The following is a 27478-nucleotide window of genomic DNA, read 5'->3' as shown; positions in this document are numbered from 1 at the left end:
ACATTAGATTGGTTGTAATAAAATAAGTTCAGCTAAACAGCGTTGTCGTATTTTCTTGGTAGTGAGTTTAGCGAGGAAAAAACGTAAGAGCGGGTAGTAGATATCACAAAGGGGTGGTATCTGTCGTCTTCATGCCTCCTTCTAGGTTAAAAAGGTAATCTGGGAGGGGGTATGACAAACTTTGTCGAGATCCTTCAAGGTAAGGTTCAAAATTAACTGGCGGGCCCAAGTTCAAGAGTACAAAGAAAAGAGCATAAAGGAGTGTATGTCCCAAAAGGAAAATGTCAATACCTTGAAATTTGGGTCGATTAGTCGCTCGATAAATGTATACCAATTAAGAAATAGACAAGCTGAGGTGAGACTGATACCCTGCAACCTTGAGTGCTTAAAACATCCGTAACACTTCTTGCCATCTCACGCAACCACGGGCATGTATCAGAACCAACCTTAAGTTGTACACTCTCTAACTAAGTTAGATATCAAAGTGCAATATGCTCGACACCACACCTCATATGCATCTTAGCTCAGATAATATCAGGACCAAACTAGGAGAAAGTGAGTTAGAGGTCAAGGCCACTAAGTAGCCACTAGGCAATTCGGAACGAACAAGACCTGAATGCGAAAAAAAAACTTAATTTTTAAATATAAAAAATCTTATAATAATAAAAAATTTACCTTTTAAAAGTTGGAACTTCAAATTTCACTAATTTCGGACTCTTTGATGGTTGAATTATTTGTGTTATTAACTTTTGTTGTCCCACGTCTCAACTCTCTTTAGAATGACATTAGTGAGATAGTATTCGGCTTTAGTTTTGTTGTAGAAGTAGTAAATAAATGCACCTCTAGATACCAGGCCTCAATCAATAGACTGCCTAGCAATTCCAGAGTATGATTGTTATGTCAATTAATCTATATAATTGATTGAATGATCACGTGCCTTGTCCTATAACGAAATGAAGCTTTTATATTTCATAGTACATAAAATAAAGTTAACCAAAAAAAAAAAAAATCAACTAATATATAGTATGTACTATCAACCTTTAGACCAGTGGCCAGATTCATCATCTCAAATGTTGTCACAAAAAATAATAAATAAAGTTACCATTCTTGATGTAGTATTTCTTTAACGCCGTTGTAATTGGTGACACTATTAAGACAAATAAGTAAGTATATAACAATGTTCTTAAATAATTACAAATATAATAAAATCTATTAATAATAGACTCCATGAGTTAGATCTAAATTTTGCTATATTTGTAAATTCTTTTACATTATGGTATATATGCTAATACTTGAGATCTAATTGCTATATTTATAACTGTCTCATTTCTTTATTATATTTCAACATATTTATTTATTTTTATATATATATTATATGAAAAACGGTTGAGACAATCTTCACATTAGCAAGTGTTTTACACCTCGTTACAATATTCCTAATGTCAATACCATAAGGGGCCATTTGTTTTTTGAGAATCTAGATAGCCAGAATCTTAGTTGCCCAAAATTATATATATTATGAATTATATATGTCCGACATCTTTAGATTACCATGTTTGTTTTGTAGGAATATTTTTGCAGATATTTGAGAATATTTTGTTGGAAATGTCTTAAATTTACATAAAGTTTCAAAAATGCCTTAGACTTATTAATTTGATATAATTTGAACTTATATAACTGTTTTTATCCATTTGAATTCATTTTAAAGTTAATACAATCTATATTATTTTTATATATTATTTTTCTCAACAAAATAATATATCATAATTTAAGATTTTTTATAAAATAAATATTAATTAAATTTAAATTTGAATATATTGCTAAAAAATAATAAGAACTACGAGAAAAATAAAAATATATGATATACATGGTTGACCCCGTATTTATTTTAATTATAAAATGCAAATGAAGATTAATGTATATATGTAAAATAAAATAAAAAAGAAGAACAAAAAAAGTAAAACGGGGATGCCTTCAACTTGGGAATCTGTAAAACTCATGTTTCAGGAAAGCATTCAAAATTCTCTAAATATCCTTCGTTTAGGCGTCGAAGGATGTCCAAGAATCTTCAGATGTCGGGACATCTTAGAATACTACAAAATAAACACGGTAATCCAGATGTCCACTCTATGAAAATTTAGGATGCCCGCGAAACAAATGCCTCCTAAACGTTAAAACATTTACTTATATATATATATATATATATATATATATATATATATATATATATATATATACTTGACACATCATATGTTTTTTTTTGTATTTAAGCTCATGCAGTAAATAACTCTTACCTTCCAAGTTAAAATTTGAATCTTCCACCTTAGTGAACAACAAAAGAAAACCAATCAAGGCTTCGATCTTAGTTATGAAATCTCAAATTTAATACAAGATAATTTTATGTTACTTCTTATATGTAAGGAATTCTTATACAAATTATTTCTTACATTTAAAAAAGTCTTATATAAACATGTGAAAGTTATACAATAACAAAGTAGGCATCTAAATCAATTCAATTATAAAAAAATTAGAATTTCCAAATATTAATATTATCATTATTATTGTTATTTTAGTTTTGAGTTTTAAATTATACAATCCGGTGTATTAATTTAGAATTCATATTCAAGTAATCATTTAGGGGCAGGACCAAATAGAAAAGTTGAACAATGCAAGGCCTAGTAGAGACTTTATCATGCCGAGGCCGTTAGAGCATTGTTGGAACGCAGGCAGCGGTTTGTCGCTGGCCACCTTTTCTTTATTGGCTGTGGAAAACGTTGGCTTTCACTCTCCTTATTCTCCCTTCCAAATCCTCTTCAAATGCCCAATCTTATCAAAGCTAGCACACATATGAGTGTATTAGTGATCGTAAGATCTATTGTTCGAATTTTCTATCTCTATTTGTACTTAAAAAGGTCCAATCTTCATTTACGTATCTAAACAAATAAATACCAATACTCAAACAAATGGTTTTCTTATCGAATGCATCAACATTTTCCATCATTTTGTTTATATATTAAAAAAAAGAATAAACGAAAAAATTTAGAGCAACTTATAATATACCCATGTTTGTCTAGTCCACCTAAATGTTCAATCACAAGTTACTATATGATAAACTTTATTTTTTTTTATGATAAAAAATATTCCTCTTGTGATGAAAGGGGATGCATGTTTTTAAAACTATACCTTTGAGTATAATTTTCTTAGAATTTTATCTAGAATTGAACATCCGAGGTAATGTAAAAGTGACTTAAAATGAAATTTTGAATCAACAAATCATTCTTAAGTCACCGACACACCATTTGAAGTCTCAGATTTTAGCCTTTTAGAGTTGAAATTCAAAGGAGAAGGAAACCTTAGACAATTTTGGATATTTCTAATTTTGTATTTTTTAGTATATTAAAGCTTTATACATTACAGAGGGAGGCTCATCCCCGTTATATACACTTACAAAGGAATATAAAGAATAACAAACCCTACACGTGTTACAATATAATTTGACAAAAAGTAACAAAAAAGTAAAGGAGGAAAAAATGGTAAATCCTATTTCCACATCACCATACACGTCAAGGGTCAGCAAGGAGGAGACACCAATTGACTGCTCAATAATATCCCCTCTCAAACTAGGAGTTAGGTTTACTAATCCGAGTTTGGACTTGAGATAGGAGAACTGAGGATGAGTGATAGGTTTTGTAAGACAGTCGGCTATTTGTTCACCAAATGGAACATATCGAACATCTAGTCGTTTCTTGAGTACTTGGTCACGAACGTAGTGAACATCTATCTAAATGTGTTTTTTCCTGGCATGGAAACAGGATTTGATGCCAGGGCGTCAGCTCCAATATTATCACACCAAAGAATAGGCATACCTAAGAGATTAAAGCCAAGTTCCTCAAGTAATTTCCGTATTCAATTATTTCAGCAGAAGCACGAGCAAGAGCTCGATATTCGAACTCGGTACTTGACCAAGCAACGACCACTTGCTTCTTGGAAGACCAAGAAACCAACGAAGTCCCAAGAAAGACATAGTATGTAGAGACATATTTTCTATCAAAAACACTGGATGCTCAATCAGTATTAGAGAAATCAGTTATTGTCAAGGAGTCACTTGGTTGGATTAGAAGGCCTAATGAAGACTTTTAGATAGCACAGTATGTGTTTCACGACCCTCTAGTGCACGTCTATAGGTGCTTTCAAAAATTGGCCGAGCTTATTGATGATGTAGGCAATATCGGGCCGAGTGTTTACACGATATAGTAAGGCTCCCAGAATACTTCGATAGGGAAGAGGATCCATAAGAGAAGTGCCATCATTAAGAGACAAGGCTTGACCAAAGATAGCAAATGTTGGACACGGTTTCACAGTTGACATGTTGAAACAGTCTAACAAGTCTGAAATATATTGAGACTAATTTAGGTGAATACCATGTGGTAGGTACGAGATTTGAATACCCAGAAAGTAACTTAGACGGCCAAGGTCCTTCAAAGCAAACATGGCATCAAGTATGACAATCAACCGAGAGGTGAACTCTGGGTCACTTCCAGTGATGATTACATCATCGACATAAATAAACAATAGGATGATTACAGACGGGCGCTGGAGAAAATAAAGAAAGGCATCAGGCTTCTTGACTGAGAAACCACAACCTGTGAGAAAAAGCTCAAACTCATCATTCCAGGCACGAGGGCCTGTTTAAGGCCATAGATAGCTTTGTTTCACTTGCAGACATAGCATGGATGGACAGAGTCTTCAAAACCAGGCGGTTGGATCATGTAAACGGCCTCTTTGAGTGTGCCATTGAGAAAGGTGTTATTGAAATCAAGTTGTCATAGAGTCCAGCCTGAGATACAGCTAGAACAATTTGAATTGTAAAAAACTTAACTACCCAACTAAAAATGTCAAAGAAATTGACGCGAGTTTGGTGGAATCCCTTAGCAACAAGGTGGGCCTTGCGCCGCTGAACAGACCCACAAGCATTATTTTTCAATATGAAAACCCATGCAGCCAATGATGTTGTATTGTGAAGACAGGGGGAAAAAGTCCAAATATTTAAACGACATAGAGCTGAATACTCATCCTCCATAATAGCCTTCCAAAGAGGTGATAAAAGAGCTTCACATACCGTTTTGGGTTCAAGAAAGACATCAGAATTAGGTGCAGGAGCAGATGAAGTCGAGGCCATTCATAACTTAGGATGAAAAATTCTAGCTTTGCCTCGAGAATTTTTCCTCGTGTAATCATAGGATGGGTATTTATAATTGGAGACGAAGGCAAGGGAGGGGAGGAAGAAGCAGGGATTGGAAGAAGATTAGGGCTGGAGGTATGGGAGATGGAGGATGAAGGAATAGTTTGAAAAGGGGAGGAAGAGCGGGCAGAATCCAAACCGATTTGAAAAGGAGTCGAAAATCAAGGTGAGATTGGTGAGTGGGTTGGAGATAGACGTGGTGAAGGTAATAGTGCCAAGAGTTACACTGGGATAAGCCAAAAGTGGTGTTTGAGTTTGGGCCAAAGTTGGTGAAGGCTAGGCCGAAAAATGAGTTGATGAGTTAGGGTTGGAAAATGGTGTCTGGGGCTGAGAACCAGTCAACCCATGATTGGAGAGAAGGGTGAGGGAGTGGATTGGGTCAGGTTTGGTGGAGGGAAAAACCACGAGAGGATGGAAGTTGAGCTGGAGACAGTGGAGATGTTGGGCTTGGGCTGCCAAAACCATGTTTTAAGGGGAATTCATCCTCGTTGAAGACAACATGCCTTGTAATGGATATACGACCCATATTGTTGAGATACTGATAAACTTTATGGAGAATTGATGGACCCAGATAAACACATTTTTCAGTATGAAATTCAAATTTGTGGTGCTGATAAGGCCTTAAATTTGGGTAATAGGCACATCCAAAAAAACGCGAAGAGAAGCAATGCCAAGTGACTTGTTTATGACTAACTCGATGGGAAATTTGCCCTATAACAGAGGAGAAGAGAGACCATTTATTAACAGAATTTTAATTTTGAAGACATACCACCAGAATTTCAATGGCATAGATGCATAGGCAAGAAAAATTAAACTGATCTCAATAATGTGTCAATGTTTTCGTTTAGCCCAGCCGTTTTGAGCAAATGTATACGGGCAGGACGAACGAGCATCAATACCAGGATGATTATAGATACTGATAACCGGTTTATATTCACCTCCACCATCCATTTGAACCATTTTGATAGTAGTATTAAATTGATTTAGTACCAACGATTTAAAATCTTTATAGTTTAGAAGTGTATAACTTTTGTGTCGAAGAGGATAAAGCCATGAAAACCTGTTATGATCATCAACAAAGATTACATAATATCGATAGCCATCAGCAGACAAAACTGGACCAGGCCCCCAAATATCCGTATGAATTAGATCAAATAGCTTAGAAACATAGGAAAAAGAGAGGGAAAAGGGGAGGGCATGTGTTTTTCCCAAATTGACATGCTTCACAAAAGGAAAAATTATCATTAGGTGAAATATTCAAGTTACAACTTTTAATAAGTTTGGCTAAGATTTGGTAGGAAAGGTGACCAAGGTGTTGATGTAAAAGAGATTTATTCACCACAATATTTGTTTGACTAAAAGAAGAACATGTTCTATCAACTGTTAAACAAGAGGGAAAAATAGTAAACACAACCTTTGAACCTTCAGAGACATCTTCTATAGCACCCTAAAAATTATTTTTCTATTGTTCAGGAGCGGTTAACTGATATAAACCATCTTTAAGGTTGCCTTTCACTAGCTCCACTCCCGAAACCTTGTCCTCAATAACATAGAAGTCAGAATGAAATTCAATGATAACATTACTATCCTTAGCTAGCTTGGAAATATTGATTAAATTCTTGGCAATAGAAGGCACATGCTATTGGGGTTGATGTCCTAAATCTCATGGCTCCTATAGTTTATAATTGTATGTGCAGACAATTTTATTTATTTAATAAAATATGTGATATTTTATTCGACATTTAGTAGTATTAACCCATAAACCAATAAACTAACATTCAAAGTTATCTTATGTAGCTTAAACATGTATGTAGAGATATACAGGTGGATCATGTTTAAGTGATAACCTAAATGGTCTATAATAGATGGATAAAACTGGATACCTCATCCTACTGACACTACAAATACAACCCCTTTGTAGATGTTACAATTATTGTAAAGGACTACAAATGATCTGATCCTGATCATTCATGTGGATACATGTGAGTAGGGGAATTATATACAAAAGAGTTTGTATAAGATCGAACTACGAAATGATTAATCTCGTTATATAACACCATTGATAATAGAAACTTACATTTCACCAGGATGACCATAGTGAAGGAACTCTTATTCAAGAGTACTTATGAGTGGAAGCGGATCTTCCCAATTCATTGTGATAGAATTTCTACATATACATTCAAACATATAGATATGCATTGTAAAGCTAAATTACTATCAATAAATAAGAGACCAAGATATATTTCTACCATAGATATATTTCTATGTCCATTGGATATAACCAATTATCAGTATGATGACCCATCACAGATGCTCGTAAGTACAGTTGGGCCAATTTATCGTTTTGCCCCTATAGTTCCATCTTACTCTTTAAGCACCACTGATCCCTCTAATGAATAATACAACATAGTCCTACTATGTGTGAATACCTCTCAGGCCATGAGAAGGTGTGTGGCGCCACATCGTTCAAGCCTGGGATCAGCCCTTAAGGGAGCAATCTATCTACTTGTCCCTGCTTTAGGGAAGGAGTGAACTCCATCTTGTGAAGTTGAGTTCCAAACTCCCAAATTAGACAAATTCCCAAAGTAGTAGGTTTGAGTCGGCGCACTAGTCACTCGTACTCATGCAAATCAAAGAACCGCCCTCAATGGCAGGAGTTCCCAACTCATTCCGAATTGAGGTCAGGTTACCTAGGTGATCCTAGTGAAGTGAAGTCTCTGTCATGAACGGAGTTATGTGACGAGACGTTAACATTTCGAGGTCAGATCTTATACAAACTCTTTATATAGGACACCCCTACTCGCATGTCCTCTACACGAATGATCAGGATCAGACCATCTGTGACAAGTCACAATACTTGTAACTGTTCCACAAAGTAGGCCGCGTCTGTAGTGTTACCAGGATATGGTTTTCCTCCTATATCCATATACTACAGACCATTTTGGTTGTTACTTAAGACATGATCCACTTGTATGTCACTACATACATGCTTAAGTTACATAAAGACAACTAGGGATATTAAGTTTATTGGTTTGTGGTAAAATAAAAAACATCTAAATGTACAAAGTCAAGAATGAAATAAATATCATATATATTATACATCATAAGAGTTCGTACAAAATTGTTTACAAACTACAGGACACGAGACTTTAGGGCACAAACCCAAACACATAATTGACATGACCTAAATTCTAAGTGAGTTGTGAACTCTTACCTATGAAGGTGGTATTTTGATTTGTATGGGTGGGAGTGATCAGATCATCGACTCAATAAGCCTACCATTTTGGGTGTTCATTTGATTGGAGAGCTGGAAACACAGGTACACAAGATGGAATTCACTCCTTCCCAACATATGGGTAAGTAGATGAATTGCTCCGTTAAGGGCTGATTTTTGGGCTTAGACAATGTGGCGCAACACCCTCTCTTAGCCTGAGAGGGGTTTGGTCATAGTTGAACTATGACTTATTGTTCATTAGAACGATTAATGGTACTTAAGTAGTTAGATGTAACTATAAGGGCAAAACGGTAATTTTGGCCCAACCGTACTTACGAACAATTTGTGAATGGTCATCCCACTGTTGACTGGTTATATCAAATAAACCCAAAAATATATCTGTAGTGCAAAGAGTATAACTGCTGGTCTTTAGTGGAGTGATCGGTAGTTAATGAATGTTGAATAATTTAATTAAATAAATTTAATTAATTATTGAGTTTAATAATTATTCAAGTATCATTGGAGCTTCAATCTACAGATTCATAAGGCCTCCTCTGTAGTTTAATAGGGATTAATGAGAATCGATTTTGGATTAATTTGAATTGTTCAAATTAACTGAGAAAATTAATTATATGTGATATAATTAAATTAATTATATATGTGGTATAATTAATACAATGTAATTAATATATTATAATATAAATTTCATTTTAGAGAAAATAAATATTTGAATATGATTCAAATACTAATAATATGGCTGAGATTTATATAATTATATTTAATATAAATGTGATTTATATTAAATATCATGCATTAATGAGAGAATTAAGAACTATAAATTATATTGTATTCGATACAATATAAAAACTATAGGTTATATATATATATGTATATATATATATATGTATGTATTTAAATTAAATTATTTTTAATTTAATTTTGAAAATTTAAAATTAAAGGGAGGGAGATAACTTCCCTCCCCTTAATTCTCTCTCATACTAATATGCGAAATGGGACAGTTTTGGTGTGATCATATTCTACACAAAATTCTTGTTACAGAGGCTCTCTTTGTGTTGTCCCAAGAAAGATATTCCTGAAAAAAAAAATCCTCTTTCAAATCTCTCCCTCTCTTCCAAAATCTCAAAGCCTACACACTCCTGAAAATTCTCTATCCAAAAGAGAATATAGAAGGCTCTGCTTGGTAGTGTCATCATTGGGCATTCATGATAAGTCGAGGAGGGATTTCGTGAAGAAATTGGTTTCCTCAAGGGTAAGTTACATTCTTCCTATCCCTTTTCCCTCTTCCTTTTACCTCTTCTAAGGTATGCTGTTTTTTTTTTTGTGTTGATGCATAATCTTTATGTTCTGTAATTTTTTGTATTCATTGTAATATTGAAAATTGGGAACAATCTCACTTTCGCTGCGGAACTTCATCGTTTCTACACATTCGAAACGTTTTTTTAGTGTTAAGGAACTAGAAGATGAAAGAGATGGCATAATCACTAACATGAAAATAGATAACGACATACGATTTGCAATAACATTATCGATACCTGAATAATCTGCCCTGGATTTAAATAATTTGGATTCACAGTGATGTGACTCGAGGCACCACTATCAGCATATGAGTGAGGATCAATTAGAGTTTTAGTGGAAACCATGACAGAGTTCACCACAATAGGATTCTGAATAGGGCAATAACTTTGATGATTGTTAAAAGTAGATGGAGAACCATTTGCATCATGAGAATGAGTCTGCCCAGGGTTGTTAAAATCTTTAAGATAACGAATATAACAAACATTCGCAATATGACCTAACTTTCCATAGACTTGACGCAGGGGCCTATTGGAAGAACGGTCGCGACCTCGTTGATTTGAGAAGGAAAAACCTCCTTGATTTGACCTACACTGGTTTCAATTTGTGGTCAGAGACACTGAGTTTTCTTGACCTTTATTTTGCACAACATTCACAGAGGGAGGAGAGAGATTAGGGCCATTGGAAGAAATAGACAAGTTACTTACCCCTAATTTCAACGTAGTCTAATATTCAAAGAGAGAAGATCAAATTGCAAGTCTGTCTAACTAACTTCCTATTTCCCTTGAATAACCACCACCATGGGGTTGTAATCCTCATCAAAACCACACATAACTTGTGAGAGTAAGTCGTCATTCGAAATAGAGCTTCTTGTCAAAGCAAGTTCGTATGAGTATTGTTTCACTGTTGCCAAATAATCCTCCATTTTTAAAGACCCCTTCCTTGTTTGCTGAAACATGCACTTCAAATAATCGGTTTCAACTTTGGATTGAACACCAAATAACGTCTGCACAACTTCTTATAGATTCTTTGATGCTTGATAATTTATTACTTGCATCGCAATTTCAGGACTCGTTGAGTTGTAAAGCCATCCTAGAAGAAGCTGATCAACAGCCATCCGAGTATCATACTCTGGGTTTGGAACTAATTTTTCCACAGACAAAAGTGGTGCTTGTGCCTTTTCCCGTTGACTCTACACTTTCACTTTCTTCAAATGCCTTGGCTAATAAATTTATTAGGACAGGATTTTTCTCCAGCTAAGTATCCTTCTAGGCGATAGCTTCTAAGAATAGGCCATGCCAGATTTTGCCAGAAGAGGAAATTGTTTCGATCCATTTTAATGGAAGTTCCCTAGTTAAGTAATTGATTCATTGGAGGTCCCGTTAGGTTTCCATTGCCAGTGTTGGAGAAGATTGACAGTTGATTGTTATTTGCCATAACCTGGGTGTTATAATATAATTTGACAAAGAGTAATAGACAAGTAAAGGAGGAAAATTGATAAATCCTATTTTCACATCACCATACACGTCAAAGGTCAACAAGGAGGAGTCATTAATTGACTGCCTAGTCAATTATCTCAATATTTAGTTGGTTAGATTCACTTATTTAATTATTTTTTATAATAAATGAATGGAAGGAAATAAACATCTAACCTTAAAGATAGCATTATAAATTTTATGTCAGTTCAATTATGTTTATTTTTAAAAAAAAAAGATAAATAAGACAAAACTACATTCCCAATGAAAATATTTTGAATCATAGCTATAATAGGTAGAAAAACAATTATAAAAACGGAGGGGAAAAAGGTGGGTTATTTAGATTTGTGGGGGGTTTTGAAAGTTAATTAGGGAAAATGGGAAGTTTGAAACTTATTTAGGGGAAATGGAGACTTTTTTTTGTCCTCATCCAAATACATCTCTTGAAGAGATGCATTCGACAAATTTTATTATTTTTTTCCCGTACTGAATGTGTCTCTTAAGAGACGCATTCAAAAATATTTTTTTAATTTTTTCCACATCTCTTCATTCACATACCATGTATAGTAGAAATATTAAATTTTTTGATAAATTTCATTTACCATTCTCTATCTACTTTCGTTCAGCCACCAATCACTTTCTCCATGATGTCTCTTAATCCCCTGGTGAGCAATATGAATCACTAAGAACTTAATCTGTACTAAAGATATAAAATACATTTAGCTAAAGCATGCTAGACGCCATCACTTTCATTTAATTTTTTTTTTAAAAAAAAGATGCATTTCTTGAAGAGATGCATCCATAAATAAAATAATAAAATATTTTTGCTATTATTTTTTTTCATTCTTTTAACAACCCGAAACCTAACTCTTTCATTACTTATGTTTTTTTACAGTTAATAATATTTCATTTGTTTAATTCTAAATCATTCTTACCTAAAATCAACTATCTCACTAATCTCGTTTTTTTTATTTTGATAGTAATATTACTAGTTTTTTTAACAGTATAAACAATAATGTTATTTTGAGATTAAGAAATTTCTATGATTGATTTGATATACTCAGTAATAATTTTTAATTTCAAATTATTGTTTTTGTTTAAAGTTGTTAGAAACTTATGTAAAAATATAGATATTAACTTTCGACTATTGTAAATAATATTCAAGGTTCTTTAGTATGTGTTGTAGACTGCAAATGCATTTTTGTAATTGAACTTCATTAATAAATTTAATCATATGTACAATATTCTTTATTCACAATTGGAAGAAGATATTCTATTATGCCTAGATTGATCATGTTGAGTGACATAGTGTCCAGGATCGCCACGCCCTTTTGCACTTGATGGTTGACTTTCCTCTCCAAAGTATATACCCTCACTACGTTGTCGATATGTCACATACTGGTCATGGATATTTTGATGGACATGTGAAGTTTGTCCTTCTTCCATGATTAGTGTACTGAGGGTTGTTGGAAAAAATTCAAATGTTGAGGGAGAGGACATCATCGAAGTACGTGTAAAATGATCGAGTGGCGTTGTTGGATATTCATTCCGAACATTAGGTCGAATAGAAACATCCTCATGTCTTGCTGGATCACCTTGTTCTTCCATTGGAACACCACCATCGATATATCGAGGTGAGTCTACGCAAGGCTCTTTAAGCAGATATTGGAAAATTTGGAAGCTCAGCCTGAAAAAGAATTGAATAACAAGTTAATGACTTTAAAATTTATTTTGGTGTGCAATGAAAAAATAAAATCAAACAATCATAGTAAACAATAAACTTATACCAACAAGTGATATAATGCTCCTACTTTAGGTATGTACCGTCTGTTCACAGTAGAATACCAGTCAATATATCCAGGCTTGGTACCTACACCGTTGTTAATATGAGGTCCATTAACAACCAAACTTTGTCGATTTTTCCAGATTGAAATTTGAAGAGCTAAATATGCAATCCAGTCTCGCTCATGCCTACCTCTTAGATAGTGTGAATAAAGTCGGGTGTCTATGTTGCAAGGTTGAGGAATTTGTTGCAACATCCCAAATTGACGCATCACGCGATTTGGGTGATGCCACTCCACAACGAATAAGCATATGTGTGGACATCTAGATGTCCATATCTCATTATCATCGAGACAGTATGGTAGAAATAGTTGGATAAGATGATTATATGACTCCCAAATAATCTATATGCATATATATCAAAAAATGAATTAACCAGAAAAATGAAACATTATGAATATATGATATATGAATGAATAAAATATTACCTGGTTAGGCATATGTGTATCGAGTATGTGCCTATACTGTACTAGAACATGCGTAGGTGCTCTAATTACAGAATAGTTGTCATTCCATCTACAACAATCAGAAGTTGAATTTTAGCTATTAGTATTTCATAATAAACACAACAATAATGAAGTAAATATGTTTATCTTACTACAAGTGGTTTGTCACCTAAGTTATTCTCGTATCTATAGAGTCATTGAGACGCTAGAAAAGGAAATCGATCCCATGCCCAAATTCGTAGCAGTAAAAGTTGGTCTGCAATGTCTTTTCCATCTATAACTGCACCCTTGCATAGTTGCCTATACAACCATGCAAGACATCCAGTGCCCCAATTGTAAGTCCCGGCAACATCAAAATCCACCAAGAGAGGAAGATACATCAAGTGCACTCCACTGTTGGATACGTCAGGAGAACGACGTCATTCGTGGTTACACCTAAAAGAAGGGCACAAAGTTGTTTCCAGTCATAATTTAGGGACCTGATCAATGGTATTTCCCGACAAATCCAACAGCGGAATGAACCTGATGTATCTTCCTCTCTTGGTGGATTTTGATATTGCCAGAACTTACAGTTGGGGCGCTGGATGTCTTGCATGGTTGTATAGGAAATTATGCAAGGGTGCAGTTATAGATAGAAAAGACATTGCATGCCCACTTTTATTGCTACAAATTTGGGCACAAATTTGGGCATGTGATCGATTTCCTCTTTTAGCGCCTCGATGACTCCATACATACGAGTATAACTTAGGTGACAGATCACTTGCAGTAAGGTGAGCATATTTATCTCATTATTGTTGTGTTCATTATGAAATATTAATAGCTAAAATTCAACTTCTGATTTTTATAGATGGAATGACAACTATTCTGTAATTAGAGCATCTAAGCATGTTCTAGTACAATATAGGCACATACTCGATACACATATGCCTAACCAAGTAGTATTTTATTCATTCATATATCATATATTCATAATGTTTCAATCTTCTGGTTAATTCATTTTTTGACACATATGCATGCAAATTACTTAGGAGCCATATAATCATCTTATCCAACTATCGTCACCATACTATCTCAATGGTAATGATATATGGACATCCAAATGTCCACTCATATGCTTCTTCGTTGTGGAGTGGTGTCACCCAGATCGTGTGATGCGTCAATTTGGAATGTTGCAATAAATTCCTCAACCTTACAACACAGACGCCTGACTTCATTCACACGATCTAAGGGGTTGGCATGAGCGAGATTGGATTGTATATTTGGCTCCTCAAATTTCAATATGGGAAAATCGATAGAGTTGGGTTGTTAATGAACCTCCTATTAACAACGATGTAGGTACTGAGCCTGGATATATTGAATGGTATTCCACTGTGAGCAGATGGTACATAACTAAAGCATGAGCATCTTATCACTTGTTGGTATGAGTTTATTGTTTACTATGATTGTTTGATTTTATTTCTTCATTGCACATCAAAATAAATTTTAAAGTCATTAACTCGTTATTCAATTATTTTTCAGGTTGAGCTTCCAAATTTGCCAATATCTACTCAAAGAGCCTTGCGTAGACTCACCTCGATATATCGATGGTGATGTTCCAATTGAAGAACAAGGTGATCCAGCAAGACATAAGGATGTTCCTATTCGACCTAATGTTCGGAATGAATCCAACAACGCCACTCGATCATTTTACACATACTTCGATGATATCCTCCCCCTCAACATTTGAATTTTTTCCAACAACCCTCAGTATGGTAAGCATGGAAGAATGACAAACTTCACATGTCCATCCAAATATCCATGACCAGTATGTGACATATCGACAACGTAGTAAGGGTATATAGTTTGGAAAGGAAAGTCAACCATCAAGTGTGTAACGACCCGACCTTTTGAGTACTCTGATAATGATCATTACTCATAATTACACATTTACATTCAAAATATTTTGACTATTGAGAAAAATAAATTTCATTAAAATAATAAAGACAATTTTCTAAAATAAATAAAAAAATAAGTAAAACCTTTATTCGGGGCCCCTAAAATAATGAAGAAAAAAAATAACTTAAACAAATAAAATTTTGACCAACATTGAGTTTCAAATCAAAACTTTTAAATAGCTTGAAAACGTAAACTGAGCGGAAGTGATTTACATGTCCATATGGCACAATCACATGTCCCTCTCGTCACCCGCCGGTCCATTCCTATCATTACCTGAAAAACATAAATTAAGAAAGGTTGAGTATAAAATACTCAGTAAGTGATCCCATTACCGGGATTAGACTATGCATCCACGAGCAAAAAAAGGTAGCCCGTGGCACATACAGCTGCATCGGTTTTTTATGATGAAAGGAAAACCAAAAGACGTACTATCTTGCCTTGAAACGCATGTCTAGTGGTCCGTTGACACACCGTCAAACATGATAATAACATGAACGTGAAGCCTTCAACTCACGCATGTCTAGCAGCCCGTAGGCACACCGTCAAACATGATAATTACATCAATGTGAACCCATCGACTCACGCATGTCTAGCGGCCATAGGCTCGCCGTCAAAACATGAAACATGAAAATAAAAGTAACATGAACGTAAACCAGTCGGCTCACGCATGTCTAGCAGCCCATAGGCATACCGTCAAATATGATAATAACATGAACGTAAACCTGTCGGTTCACGCATGTCTAACAGCCCGTAGGCACACTGTCAAACATAATAATAACATGGGTCAAGGTGAGACATAAAATCACTCTAGTGGTCTATTCATGCATCACATACATAATATCAGTACTGATTAGAAAAATGAACATGCTCGTGATATTTGTAACTGTCATGCAACAAGCAAAACATAATGACAAACAAAATCATGCTTCAGAGTCCACCAAGTAACTTTATAGGTCAAATCTAGGTCTCCTGGCACGAAGGCACCAATAATAGTATCACTAACCTCAACTTGGTAAAAACACAAAACAAAATCTCCTTAGAACTTCTTTAGCACACTTGAATCAACCTAAAGTTGTGGCTTGGTCCAAGACAAATTCCAAAACTTGATTCAATTAGCCAATCTGATCAAGAATTAAATCCAAAATCAATAACTTAATTTTCCACTATTACTCTCAATCCAAAAAAATAACCATCCAACAACTTATAAAACTTACCGATCTTCACCAATTTTCTGCTAAACAAAATGGTCTCTAGCTTGATGGTCGATGCCTCAAAACATCCAAATCTTGAATCTAAGTTTTTTCACCCCAAAGAGAGGTTACTGATTTAACCCAAAATCAAATAGGTGAATTTCACCTTCCAAATTATAAGGAAAATAAGTCTAACCCAAGGTTTTTTTTAAGATTCTGGCAAAGATCGGGCAGTGGCAGTAGATGGTGCGTCGCCTCGTGGCTACCATAGATAGGCAGCGGGTGTTGCTGTCGGATGGCCTAAATTGTTTAGGCTAGCGGCTAGTAGTGAGGGTCTTGCATGAGGAGGGTTTGCAATAGTGGAAGAGAAGGGGAATTTCTAGTTTTACAGATTTTATTCAGCAGAAATTACGAACAAACCAGAGCTTCAAACAACAATCCAACCGTTCAAAATGAAATTCTATATGTCTCGAACAGACTGACCAAATTTGAGCACGATCCAACGGTTCAAACTATGTAAATCGACAATTTTGTGAAAGCTGTTGAAAAACCGAATTGCTCTCTCCCCAATTTTCGGCCTCTTTTCACCCTCATTTAATTTCGAAAAAATCTCAATTCTTTTATTATTTTTTCTTTCAAATTTTGAAAAGATAAATAAAACATTTTATCACAATATCTCCAAAATCTCCAAAAATTCTATTAAATTTATAAATCAATTAACTTTTCAAATTTACTCAACCTTAATATTCATATAACTTGTTTCTTACTTGGAGCTAGATTACTTTCACCTTCAAATTAAATCGATGGCTTCATTAATTCCTTGTTCTAGATATTCGTGTCCACAATCAAAACCTCTAAATCTTGCTAATACCTTTCAACGTCTTCCCCTTCTTTAACGAGGCCTTACCCCTTCCATTTCCATAGTTTCTAACAACTATTGCTAATAAACATCCTTTCATAAAACATTATTTCCTTCGACTCCACTATAATTTGAAGAAGATTGCTAAGCACTCTTCCAACGCGTGATAGTCTAGCTTAATCAAATTCTCATGCTAAAATTGTTTTCCATGACCAATAGCTTAGGCAGGATATCCATTCAACCAACAAATACTAAGATCCATAGTTCCAAATTGTAACGAGATTGTTTATACCAACTCTAAAGGTTCGTAAACACATATTTCCTATCTTGGAACCAAACCAAACCTTTTTTCTTAATCTCAAGACATTAATTCCCGTTACCTTCTCAAAACAACAAATATATATATATTTTCAAATCCTTTCATCTTCCCTTATCTTTTCCAAGGCCAATAAATCCAAGAGGATCTTTTTCACTTTCCTAGTGAAATATATCTATACCAAAACATGTGACTGTTCGAATCCCTTTCCACAGTCTACAATCCAACAACCTAAGCAAGCTATATTTTTTTTCCCCGAATAATGCCTACTGCAGTCCAAAGTTCCAAATGGTAATAAGAGATTCCTCCTTTACACTAAAACCAACACCTTGTATCCACCCATATCATGTTTTAAAATCCAAACCATACTTAACTATTTGGGAGTTTTGAACACATTAATTTCCATTTATCTCCCTGAATGAATAAAACCTTTCCTTAATTACTATTATTTTTCTTCATATTTATCCTTGCTTAATCAATAACTTGAAAGTGCACTTTTTTACTTTCCGAGTGATACATAATTCCCAAACCAAGACATGTGACCCTTTATAACCTTTTCCAGAAATCTAAAATTTCATTCCAAACTTGGAACTTTAGTAGGGTATCCCCACAAGATAACATTGCTTTTAAACTTCAAAACGTTTATCCTTCCTCTTGGTATGGTTAATTAAACTTGAGTCTTTTCATTGCGACAAACACATAGTTCAAACCCAAGCACCTTAAGAATTTTCAATCCAATAACTCGATTTCTCCGATCCAAAGGCAACTATAATTTCAATCATCTTGGCATTCCTCGACTAATTCATCTTACCTAGGTCTTGTATACAGTTCCTCATGCTATCGCTTTATGCTCCTTCTAGTAATTCTTCTTCCTTTTAGGCACGCTACATAAAGAACCAAAACACCATACATTACTCGCTCCTCCAACTTCAATACCTGAAAGTGATCATGACCTATTAATCCTTTCAAAAATTTTCTTGGAACATTTTGACTTTAATATCTAGTAATCCTTAATAGAATTTATAGTCTCTTCTTCACCTCTTTTTTTATCTTATAAAGAAACTTTAATCTCATAACTAAGCACGTGTGGCTTGTGATAAAGTTTCTTGTAGCACCACTAGTCTTATTCTCGTAATGCAAAACTTAACATTATTCCTCAGTGAATTTCCATTTCACCTACCTTATTCTATAACTTAACCAAATACATCCATTTCTTTCTTTCATGTCATAAGTGCATAACACTTCATAGTTCTATCAGGTTTCAATATCCCTGAATAGAAATATATGTCCGTTTCTAACAATCCTTCCATGAATTAAACTAACGCCAAATGGTCTTATTATGATCCTTCTTTCTTTCCATAACACCAAAACAAAATAGTAATCTCATATTAACTTCTTTCAGGTCGTTAAACTAGCAATAACAATTAGTCAATATATAAAACTTAGACATGAAGGCATTTAAACACATCTTCCATAAAACATTTAATGAAAGAACATACCTGGCGAGGACCTTGATCCGTGAATAGCCACAAGAGACACAAAACCAAGACTTACATCGTAAGTCAATCTACAGAACCTAAAACTTTGGCTCTCATACCAACTATAACGACCCGACCTTTTGAGTACTCTGATAATGGTCGTTACTCATAATTACACATTTATATTCAAAATATTTTGACCATTGAGGAAAATAAATTTCATAAAAATAATAAAGACAGTTATCCAAAATAAATTAAAAAAAAATAAGTAATACCTTTATTCGGGGCACCTAAAATAATGAAGAAAAAAAATAACTTAAATAAATAAAATTTTGACCAACATTGAGTTTCAAATCAAAACTTTTAAATAGCTTGAAAACGTAAACTGAGCGGAAGCGATTTACATGTCCCATATTGCACGATCACAGGTCTCTCTCGTCACCCACTGGTCTGTTCCTATCATTACTTGAAAAACATAAATTAATAAAGGTTGAGTATAAAATACTCAGTAAGTGATCCCATTATCGGGATAAGACTATGCATCCACGAGCAAAGAAAGATAGCCCGTGGCTCATACAGCTGCATCGATTTTTTATGATGAAAGGAAAACAAAAAGACGTACTATCTTGCCTTGAAACGCATGTTTAGCGACCCGTAGGCACACCGTCAAACATGATAATAACATGAACGTGAACCCATCGACTCACGCATGTCTAGTGGCCCGTAGGCTCACCGTCAAAACATGAAACATGAAAATAAAAGTAACATGAACGTAAATCTGTCGGCTCACGCATGTCTAGCAGCCCGTAGGCACACCGTCAAACATGATAATAACATGAACGTAAACTTGTCGGTTCACGCATGTCTAGCGGCCCGTAGACACACCGTCAAACATAATAAAAACATGCGTCAAGGCGAGACAATAAACCGCTCTATTGGTCTATTCATGCATCACATACATAATATTAGTACTGATTAGAAATTTGAACATGCTCATAATACTAGTAACTGCCATGCAACAAGCAAAACATAATGACAAACAAAATCATGCTCCAGAGTCCACAAAGTAACTTTATAGGTCTAATCTAGGTCGCCTGGCACGAAGGCACCGGTAATAGTATCATTTACCTCAACTTAGTAAAAACGCAAAACAAAATCTCCTTAGAATTTCTTTAGCATACTTGAATCAACCTAAAGTTGTGGGTTGGTTCAAGACAAATTCCAAAACTTGATTCAATTAGCCAATCTGATCAAGAATTAAATCTAAAATCAATAACTTAATTTTCCACCATTAAGCTCAACCCAAAAGAATAACCATCCAACAACTTACAAAACTTACTGATCTTCACCAATTTTCTGCAAAACAAAATGGTCTCTAACTTGATGGTCAATGCCTCAAAACTTCCAAATCTTGAATCTAAGTTTCACACCAAAGAGAGGTTGCTGATTTAACCCAAAATCAAATGGGTGAATTTCTCCTTCCAAATTATAAGGAAAATAAGTCTTATCCAAGGTTTTTCTCAAGATTCCAGCAAAGATCGGGCAGTGGCAGTAGATGGTGCGTCGGCTCGTGGCTACCATAGATAGGGAGCGGGTGTTGCTGTCGGACGACATAAATTGTTTAGGCTAACGGCTGGTAGTGAGGATATTGCATGAGGAGGGTTTGTGAGGGTGAAAGAGAAGGGGAATTTCTAGTTTTACATATTTTATTCAGCAGAACAAACCAGAGCTTCAAACAACGATCCAGTCGTTCAAAATGAAATTCTATGTCTCGAACAACCAAATTTAAGCACGATCCAACGATTCAAACTCCGACAATCAACAATTTTGTGGAAGCTGTCGCTGGAAAACCGAATCGCTCTCTCCCCAATTTTTGGCCTCTTTTCACTCCCATTTAATTTCGAAAAAATCTCAATTCTTTTATTTTTTTTTTCAAATTTTGAAAAGATAAATAAAATATTTTATCATAATATCTGTAAAATCTCCAACGAGTCTATTAAATTTATAAATCAATTAACTTTTCAAATTATCTTAATTTAGGTTTCAAAAACCAAAATTAAAAGGCATAAAATCTATCAATTTGATACAAATTAAATCCTTCTAAATATTTAAATCAATTAAACCACATGAAATTAATTATCTCTTTAATTTTTTTTCTTAGTTGGCTCTAAAATCTAAAATCAAAGGGAAACAAAATTCAATATTTTCAAGATAATCAATTCAAATATCTAATTAATTAAATTCAATTTAATCAATAAAAGTTTTTCAATTATTTCAATTTAACCCCAATTTTCCAAATGAAAGGAAAATTTAAACTCAATAATTTTAGATAATTAACTTCAATTTTCCTAAAATTCGAGATGTTACAAAGTGTAAGAGGGCGTGACAATCCTGGACACTATGTCACTCAACATGACCGATCTAGGCATAATAGAATATCTTCATCCAGTCGTGAATAAAGAATATTGTACATATGATTAAATTTATTAATAAAATTCAATTACGAAAATGTATTTGTAGTCTACAACACATCCTAGAGAACCTTGAATATTATTTACAATAGTCGAAAGTTAATATCTATATTTTTGCATAAGTTTCTAACAACTTTAAACAAAAACAATAATTTGAAATTAAAAATTATTGCTGAGTATATCAAATTAATCATAGAAATTTCTTAATCTCAAAATAACATTATTGTTTATACTGTTAAAAAACGAGTAATATTACTATCAAAATAAAAAACGAGATTAGTGAGATAGTTGATTTAAGGTAAGAATGATTTAGAATTAAACAAATGAAATATTATTAACTGTAGAAAAACATAAGTAATGAAAGAGTTGAGTTTCGGATTGTTAAAAGAATGAAAAAAATAATAGCAAAAATATTTTATTATTTTATTTAGAGATGCTTCTAGAGACGCATCCTTTATTTTTATTTTATTTTTATTATTTTAGTGAAGAGACGCATTCAATACGAAAAAATAATAAAATATTGTTGAATACGTTTCTTTTTTCCCTAAATAAGTTTCAAATTTTAACCAGAAGAAGCCTTTTATCGACGTATGTACTCAATTATTTTCCAAATTAATGTCCAAAAACCCTTTATTCATTATATTTCTTTTCTCCCCTAAAATTAGAAATATTCCTTATCGAAAAAGGACATCCGAGCAAAAATAATTGAAGAAAAGGACCCATCTAAAAAACATAATTTAAAAAGCAAGAAGCGGTTACTACCGGACAGTCGGTGCAAATGAAGACATAAACTGATGGCATTGCCTAGTAAAACAAAACACAAACACACAGATCACAAAAAACCAAGGGGTCCATATTCCATACACAATCAATCAATCTCAATTTTCTATTTAATTAATTCTAAAAGTCCCTTCGCTTTCTCTTTACCTAAAAAAAAAATTCGTGTTAAGGAAATTAAAACGAGCACCAAAATTAAGATCGTGAATGGCGGTATGTGATTCTCAAATCTTAAATGTCATTCTTTTTTACAGAACAGAAAAGGGAATAGGCAAAAAGGGAACAATTTTATAATAATGTAATAAACAAATACGGTTACCTGAGGCTTTGAAGCTGTTGCTTTCAACGCCATGAAGAAACTGTAATGATTGGGACTTCGTTCCATGCCAACGAGAGAAACCCTGAGGATTCCATTAATGAATATTCAGAGCTGTAATCGTATTTCCATAACAGGATTTTAGCTTGGCTTTTCGCATAATGGCTGAGATTTACTGATTCAAATCCAGAATTTTCCATTAACATTTTCCACTCTTCTTTGTTTTCCATTCGTTCGGTTTTCGCTCCCGGTGACGATTCCGGTCCCACAAGGGCGCCGATTTGCCGGCCGAGTACGAGCTTTTCCAGTTGCAGCCTTTCGTTTGAGTCGCGAGGTAGTTTTGGGTCCAGTGATTCGAACACGGCTGAGTAGTATCTGAGTGCGTTCTTGAACCGGTTGAAGAACCCGACCCGGTTTAGGCTCGCTTCGTATTCGCCGAGGGTTATGATTTTAGGGTTCAGTGATTTGGCTAGTTGTAGAACTTTGAGAACGGCGCGAGGAGGTTCGTCGAGGAGATTGTACAATTGAAGCATGAAATTCACGGCGAGGGTTTCGTCTGTGTTGATTCGAAAGGATGATTCGTTCAGTTCTTCGATTGGAGTGAGAATTGGATCGAATTCGAAGTTTAGTTCCAGAAGCTTTGCAAACTCGGCTAGTCGGTTACCCGTTGCGAACAGCCCCGTCGCCGGACAGTTACCAAGCATCGGAGCCGGAATGCCGGAGATCCGAATTCCGGTTGGTTTTCCGGTGGATCGGGTTGCAAGAGCTTGTAAAAGCGCCGCCCATTGAACTCCCTGAGCAATCCCGAAGTCAATTATGTGAATCTTACTTGCATTCTCTGTACACTCGAGGATAGCTTGATTTGCAGTCAAATGGGCGAATTTGGAGTAAGGGCAAGCGTCGTTGAGTGCTTTGTAAGAGAGTGTAATATCTTCGTAAGTGGATCCGCAAGAAACTGAATGATTCTTCGATCGAAGTGATAATCTCCGGGAAAGGGCTTCCAGAAAGTAAAAGGCGACCCTCTCCGTCGGATCTCCGTGCTCCGATGACGATTCCTTAAGCTTAATCAACGTTTGCCCCGCTCGACCTGGCTCCGATTCGGAAAGTCGAGCACATTCAATTAGGGTTTTAAGCAGCGGCGGAGTCGATTCAGTCTCTACAGTACTCGATGAACCGCCGTTATCTTCACTCTTGAGAATGGCAAGGGGAGGGTTGGAGACTTGAATGTCCTTAACCACCGCCGATGGAGTCGCTGGGTGAATCCCGGTCCACGAGACCACTGCCGGTTCAACGGCGGGTTCACTTTTGGGCGAGTCAGGGAAAATGACTCTGTTAAGATCAGAGGGTGAAGAGCAGGGGATGGTGAGACGACTGGGACAGGGGACAAAGGGATCGACACTGTAGAAAGCAAAATCTGAATTAGACTGCCACGCGTCGCATCCAGAAGGAAGATTAGAGCTATCCGTTGAATCTCCACCAGCCATTAGACTCTCCATCCACTCATCAGAATCAAACTCTGCAGCAGTACCGCCGTCGAAATCGGAAAATCTGAAAGCAGGAGAATGGTGCTCCAAGTTCGAAAACTGAAAGCTCGTTTCTCCACCGTCGACCACTCTCTGCACCTGAAACGGGTCGGAAAATCCAGCACCAGGAAGTCCAAATCCCAAATCTGGAGCAGCGGATAGAGCATGGTTCGGACCATTCCATGGGTTCAGACCGAAAGTACAGGGTCCAGTGAGCTGCTGCGGCGGGTGCTGTGGGTGCTGCTGCTGCTGCTCCTGTTGCTGCTTCTGCTTCATGACTTGCTGAGCAATCGCCATAAGATTGCCACTATCGGCACACATATTCGCCATTTTCCGGCCAAAACAAAAATCTACAGTCACACCATCCCAAACATGCAACAAAAAAACGAAAAAAAAAAGTCAGTTAGCGATTGCGACTCATAAGTAGTTAAAATCAAAGTCTGAGTAAAGATATTAAGAAAAGGAACACATACAGAATTGGAAGTCGCCGGTAATGAACAGATCACGGCGGCGAGGTCGTCGGTAAGGCTGTTTATACGAGAGAGAACAGAGAGAGAAAGAGAGAGAGTAAACTCAGAGATAGATTAGAAGATATTAAAAAAGAAAAGAAAAGAAAAGGAAAGTTTCCCCCAAGGGAGCTAGAGTAGAGTATAGAGTGGGCCCAGTGTGAGTGTGCCAAGAGAAGAAAATAAATGAATATTGAAGGAAAAATAGTCAGAAGAGTTGAATGAATGAGGGAGGACGTGGCAGGTGGGGACCAGTGGGGATCTGACGAGACCGGATGATGGGCGTCCACGTGGAGGGGGAGGTGGAGTGGCTCCCGCTCAGTGCGGGGAAACTGACAAGGAGAAGTGGGGACCAGAGAGCCAAGTTCAGAGTGACACGTCAATTTAAGAGTCGCCTCGAGAGCGCCGTCGGATGACGCAAGGTGGTCAGAAGATCGTGTCCGTCCAAATTTGAAAGAGTGAAAGGAGAAGGAGATTGGGGATTGTCAGTGCTGTATTTGTCAGTTTAATTGCTATAGAAGCAGAGATGTGTCACCTAAAACTCGCCGTTTCACGTGAACTCCCTTTTCCAATTTCAAAATTTTACCTCAACTTGGTTACAACGTGGTTAATTGTTTAAATTTAAATTTATAAGGAAAAAAAAAGTATAATACTATTATGATGTCTAATTTCGAGTTTATTCAATTATTCATCCTTTAAAGTATTTTTTTAAAAAAATTAATTCGATTATAGTAATAATTTTCATAAAAGAAAATACAGAATATGTTTTCAAAGTTTATAAAATTTCTAATATGTAATATTTTTTTTTTTTTTTGAAAGAGTCAATGTAGAGATTAAATTTAAGATAAGTTTAAATACCATCTTAATCCATGTAATTTGAAATTTGTTTCAATTTTGGTCCATATATTTTCAAATGTTTAATTTTAGTTCATGGACTTTCAATAAATTTTAAATTTAGACTCTTTGAAATTTATTTTTTAAAATTAATACTGGTTAGATAATATTAATCATATATTTTCAAATTCTATGATAAGAATATTAATGATAGTAACAAATTTTCTAAAAACTCCACAATAAAGTAGCAATATGGACTAAATTTAAGATATCTTGCAAGTACATTAACTAAAAATAGACATTTGAAAGTAGATGGATTAAAGTACAAATTTCAAAATATAAGGATTGAATTGATATTTTTAACCTTTAAATTTATTGAAAATATAAATATTAAAATTGTACATTTGAAAATATAATGATTAAAATTAATCAAACTAATCTATAATAATATTTTAACCTAAACATTATAATAATATTTAAAATTTTCTTATTAAACCACCAAACTAAAATCTTAAGTCAATCACGTCGTGGCAAGCAACTTTGTTAAATATTTTTTTTCCTACACTATCGTGAGCCCTAACACTTACACTCATCCAAATCCTTCATCTTTCACTACACACGATTTTTCTCAATATTTATTCTGACATGAGATTTTTGTCCTCATATTTTTTTCGGATTAAATTATATTATCGCACATTTCAATGCGTCAGTAGTTTCAGTAGAGACAATATTTTATTAATTATATATACTTTGATTTTATTTATTGATGTGAGATAAAGTTCAAATTAATCATAGTAACATACTATTAGAAATTAGCAAGAATTACGAGTTATCTCCTTGTAAAACTTGTTATTGATGTTGCTAATCCTCTCAGCTTTTGATTTTGTATTTTGTATTTTGTAGATTTTAAAGTTGAAATAGAGAGAGAGGCAGTTTTGGTAGAAAAATGTGGTTAGAAATTGACTAATGAGTCCTACCATATTGACCAAATTGATGAATCTAATGGTTAGTTTCAACCACAACATATGGCTTTATTTTTTTTAAAAAAAAATGTGTGTGTATTTTATTTATTTATAATAATTGTTTGTGGGGAGGCACACTTTTTAGGTTTTGGGGGAGGGTGATTAGGGATAAAGGGTGGAGTAAAAAAGACAGTGGAAAGGTAAAAAAAATGAGAAGAAAAAAGGGGCAAAGTGAATGCTTTATTAAAACAATAACATGTTCTTTTTGAACGGTTGATGACCTCACTTTCACAAGGCACTTTGCCTTTGAAGTTTAAATTTAGTCTTTGCAGGGACGAAAAGAAAAGAAAAAAAAAAAAACAACGGACCAGTTATGCTTCAACAACCTTATAATCTATTATTCGATAAAAAAATAATAAAATATAGAGATTAAAGTAATATTTAAACCAATAAAAAGTAAAGTTTTTTTTCTTTCCGTTCATCTAACAATGAATTATCTACATTTATATATTTAATATATTATTTTAATTCATTATATCTTCTCTTACCCTCCTCACTCCCTTGATATTTGTTAAGATATTTTGCTCCGTCTTTTTTCATTTTTTCTCAACATTTCAATATTGAAGTATCATGAAGTGAACATTTAATCATTTATAAAATGAAAATTTGTGACATATGTTGCCCGGCCATATTAGTCCTTGACCAACTATACCCTAGCTATGTCAAAAATCACATCAATTGATTTTTTCCTTTTTGTTCATCGATTTGAATGAGACCT

At 34.7% G+C, this 27478-nt stretch overlaps 1 protein-coding gene across 3 annotated transcripts; it reads right to left on the bottom strand.

Moving 5' to 3' along the window:
- Positions 1-15618: 15618 nt before the first annotated feature.
- Positions 15619-25047, bottom strand: LOC120073899 (SCARECROW-LIKE protein 7-like). 3 transcript variants are annotated; one of them, XM_090312471.1, is made up of 3 exons: positions 24872-25047; positions 22879-24748; positions 15619-15741 (listed from the first exon to the last, which is right to left on the bottom strand). In XM_090312471.1, exon 2 carries the CDS (start codon positions 24726-24728, stop codon positions 22902-22904), a length of 1827 nt encoding a protein of 608 aa, XP_090168597.1. In that variant the 5' UTR covers positions 24729-24748; positions 24872-25047; the 3' UTR covers positions 15619-15741; positions 22879-22901. The 3 variants fall into 3 exon arrangements, with proteins under 3 accessions (XP_090168597.1, XP_038882738.2, XP_038882737.2); XM_039026810.2 differs by lacking the exon at positions 15619-15741 and adding an exon at positions 22556-22709; XM_039026809.2 differs by lacking the exon at positions 15619-15741 and having other exon boundaries at positions 22755-24748; positions 24872-25045.
- Between the last annotated feature and the right edge of the window lie 2431 nt (positions 25048-27478).

Source organism: Benincasa hispida, chromosome 3 (genome assembly GCF_027475165.1).
Source record: "Benincasa hispida cultivar pf3 chromosome 3, pf3_genome.v1.1, whole genome shotgun sequence".
Taxonomy (NCBI): domain Eukaryota; kingdom Viridiplantae; phylum Streptophyta; class Magnoliopsida; order Cucurbitales; family Cucurbitaceae; genus Benincasa; species Benincasa hispida.
Note: the sequence above shows the minus strand (reverse complement) of the source record. Positions and strands in the feature narration are given on the sequence as shown.